Genomic DNA, 4,007 nt, shown 5'->3' on the forward strand with positions numbered 1-4,007 from the left:
TGGTGCAAGTTAAAGCCATCAAGAAACATTAAACGGCTGAACTGTGAAGGAGGTTAACTGTCACTGCCCCCACAATACAGATGGGGACGCTGACGCACATCTAAGGTATAACAGAGCTAATAAGATGCAGGGCGGGCAATCAAATCCAGCCAATGGGTCTCAAAGACCATCATCCCCTTCTCTACTTACATTCTCAGCAACCCTAGATTCTCATTTTAAAGGAAAAACCGAGTCCAGTGTTTCACCCCAAAGCACCACATCAAAGACTCTGATCCTTTCACACAGCAGGACTGGTAAAGCCTCTAGTGGACGGCAGCATCACTGAGCAGAGGGGAGCCCTGCACCCCACTTTAATCAAGGCGCTAAATTCAAACCCGGCCCCAACCACACCACCCACCGTACAATCAGCTTCCAGCGGGCCACACCGGGCCACGGCACCACAGCCTGCCAGCAGGGGGCGGTGAGCAGGGCAGTGCTGCGAAGCGCTCAGCCTGGGTCTGCCAGGAAGCACTGGCATCCGAGGGGAAGACAGGGTGGTTACCAGCTATTCCCATCGAAGCTTTAAGTGGCTCGAGGTCCAAGGACTTGAATATGGCCAGGCTCCTTGCACAGAACACACAACAGTAATTGTACATTTCATTGAAAATGTTTTATTGACCTTTTGGATAGAAACGGGAATTTATTTGCCAGGAAGGATGATCCCATCATACTGAAAGAGAAGAGATTTTATTTTTTCAGAACAGGAGGTAACAGTAATGACTGCAGCAATGGCTAACGTTCAAGAATTCAAATCAGATACATGAATTTTGGCTTGGAATCCCACATCCCTAGACAGGAAGCTGGCCAGTTTTAACAATCGCTCCACTATGCTCAACTGCACTGGACCCTGAGAAAACGGGGTTCCTATTAAAAGTCATATTCCTCCCCTTCCAGTTACCTGCATTCACAGGGCTGAGGAGAAGCCTGGTTCTGGGTGTTCTCTTAAACCACAAACCCTGGAAGCCCATTTGCCAAGCTGCCCAAATGTTCTACCTTTAAACAGCTACCCACCAGGCTTTGCATCCCCGCATCCCAAGTCAATTCACCAACACCACCTTCCGCCACTCCACCTGAGACAGGTCAAGCTTTACCTTCTGCTGGAACCAGCGCATGGCCTCCTCTTTGCTGATTCTGTGTTTGGCCCCAATGCAGCCTGTCCTGCGCTTCTTGTCTGCGATGCTGAAACCTGGCCTACCCAGCACCTGTCCCAGGAATAACCAACAGTCACCTAGCCAGCTCAGAGTCAAGAGCAGACGGACAAGACTCACACACTGGAGCAACTGATCTTCCAGAGTCACCTCGTAATTCTAGTGTGAGAGACCCATGACCCCAGGGTCTGATGGAACCAGCCTCCTGGACGACACACCGCCTCACGACAGGTTTGCTCAGGAGGCTGGCCTCCCAGCACCCCCCCTCTCCCCACACCTAACTCCCAGTGGTGGCTAAGGAGTCACCACTGCTCCCGTGTCCCAGAGTGCTATTATTTTAAAAAATAACAGATAAAAAAAATCTTACTTCAGCATGTGCATTCTATAAATCTTAAAATTTCAAGATGCACAAAGAAATAATTATATTTCTCTCCTCTGCTTTAGCTCAAAAGTGCTTCTAATTAAAGGTTTGTGGTGCCTGTGAGCGCCGAACTCAGTCTGTCTGGACATTGAAATCTAATAGTCCTTCATGTTCACACTAGTCAGGACTTCAGGGTTTTGCTACTGACTTGATTCTGGGGGCCCAAAACATCACAGTGACACAAACGGTCACGTCTGCATTAAACCCCCACCCCAAGCGAACAGTTCCATCATCAACCCTGCTTTCATGCCCCCAGATGGAAGCCACCCCATTCCCGAGGTCTGAGGGAAGCAGCAGGGAAAAGAGCAGCCAACCCCAACACCAAACGCAACCTCAATACCATCTCTCAAAATGTTAACTCAGTGGCTGGAGTCGTTTCCTTCCTCCACCTCTGAGCCACGTCACTGCTCACTAGACCCTAGACCCTAAGCACCACGACTATAGGAATCTTCGTCCAGCCACAGTCCATAGCCAGGGCTACACCCCCTCGCCTGCCACCAATGAGCTGCATCTTCCCCAGGGAGCGAAGACAGACAACACTCAAAGCCCCAATCCAACATGTGACCGCCAAGACAGCACAGACGAAAGAGAGGAGCAGCGCCCACTCTCACAGAGCGGGAGTGGGAGACTCGGTACTCATACCACGTAGAAGTCCAGGCCGTAGATACCGATGCTCGGGTCATACTTGATCCCCAGGTCAATGTGTTCTTGGATCCCAAAGCCAAAGTTTCCAGTATCTGAGAAGTTATTTTTTCTTAACTCGTACTCTCGCACCTGGGGAGAAAAATGCAGAAATCACTCCCTGTCAACTCAACACCCTGATATCTAGCTCAGCCTGCAACACTCAAGACCCCCAAACACGGTGCAGTGTAACTTGGCGAAGAACAACATCTCATTTCCCCAATACAGGGAAAAGCCCTTTAGAAGCTCTCCCCACCTCGGAAGATTGACTCAATCTACCATTCCCCCGTTTAGAGACAGGCCTCACCTTTAGACCTTTCTCCAGGATTTCTTCCGCCTTGGCCCCACGGACGGTGCAGTGGACGGCGATCTTTTCGTTTCTCCTGATGCCGAAGGACCTGACAGTGTATCTAGCTGCACATGGGGATAACAAGGAGTCAGCTGTCGTCACAGCTCCACTGCACTCCCCTCTCCACAACGTCATCTCCAAGATTCCGAAATAAATTAGCATTCCATAGCAACCAATATTTGCTAAAACTCTACTGTACCCTTACCCCCATTTTACAGAAGCAGCTGAGAGGCTACCTTGTACAGACCAGTTGGTAAGAAAGAGGCAGGCTGCGAACCCCCGTATTCCATTATCCCAAGGCAACGAAGCTCTAAACACAAAAAATGTAATGCCTGCATTGTGCCTGCTGGGCAGCAGGCATTTCAGATAACCCTGTCCATCCTCCACAATCTTATATATATAAACTATTATCATCCCCTGTATGCAAATAAGGAAGCTGAGGCCCAGAGGAAGAAATCAGACTTGCAAGTGATGGAGCCGGAATCTGAAGCAGGAAGCAGGTTAGTCTAGGTACGCAGCCTTGTTCTTACCCTCGCCTAGATTATCCTCACTGCTAATCTAATCAAATGCCATTCTCTGCATTCCCAACATTTCCACCTCACTGCATATCCTCCTTACTTGGAAAAAATCTCTACTTGGGCTAGTCTGAGCTCAATTTCGATTCACACAAAGCTCAGGAAAGCAATGCTTTTAAGAGATACCACCTGTCACCTCCCAACTGGGTACAAAACGGGCCTGACGTTTTTCGGGGGCATCCCCCAACAGTCAGCCCTCCAGCTGCCGACAACCACTCACCTTTGGAGAACACTGGGGTCTGGCCCGTGAGCTGCTCCAGCACCTTGGCTGCCCGGGTCAGCCTGTCTCCGCTCTCCCCAACGCAGATGTTGAGGCAGAGCTTGCGGATGCGAAGTTCCCGCATGGGGTTCTCCTTCTCACCTTGATCCTGCTGCAAAAAAAGAGAAGCGGCGGCGGTCAACACGCCTCAACCTCCCCCCGGCGGCCAGCCTAAATGCAGAGCGCCTTTCCGCTCATCCCCAAAGCAGTTTCTAATAGATTTAACAGCGATCGTCACCCTTTCTTTCATCTGGGAGCCACCAAGGAAGGCCTCTCGGGGGGGGGGGGGGGGGGGGTCTTATCTCTCCTTCACCCACATTCGGAACGCGAGAAACAGGACAGGTACCGGGTGGTAAACTTACAGACGCTTGAGAGTGAACCCTCGGGGCTCAAAGTGTAGGGTAACGGAAGGCACCCCCTTTTTTCCGATGAGCGGGGGTGGGGGGGGGACCAGCCAGCACGTGGCTGTGCAGCGCCCCCCACCCCACTCGGAAACCGTCTAGAGGCTGCGACCGAAATCTGGGGTCGGCCCCGA

The 4,007-nt window shown here is 51.3% G+C and overlaps 1 protein-coding gene across 1 annotated transcript; it reads right to left on the reverse strand.

The window, feature by feature from the left end:
- Positions 1-634: 634 nt before the first annotated feature.
- On the reverse strand, positions 635-3,641 carry RPL11 (ribosomal protein L11). Its single transcript, XM_019981554.2, has 5 exons — positions 3,434-3,641; positions 2,597-2,703; positions 2,251-2,382; positions 1,131-1,241; positions 635-709 (listed from the first exon to the last, which is right to left on the reverse strand). Exons 1-5 carry the CDS (start codon positions 3,555-3,557, stop codon positions 680-682), a joined length of 504 nt encoding a protein of 167 aa, XP_019837113.2. The 5' UTR covers positions 3,558-3,641; the 3' UTR covers positions 635-679.
- Positions 3,642-4,007: the final 366 nt, after the last annotated feature.

This window comes from Bos indicus, chromosome 2 (genome assembly GCF_029378745.1).
Source record: "Bos indicus isolate NIAB-ARS_2022 breed Sahiwal x Tharparkar chromosome 2, NIAB-ARS_B.indTharparkar_mat_pri_1.0, whole genome shotgun sequence".
Lineage (NCBI taxonomy): Eukaryota > Metazoa > Chordata > Mammalia > Artiodactyla > Bovidae > Bos > Bos indicus.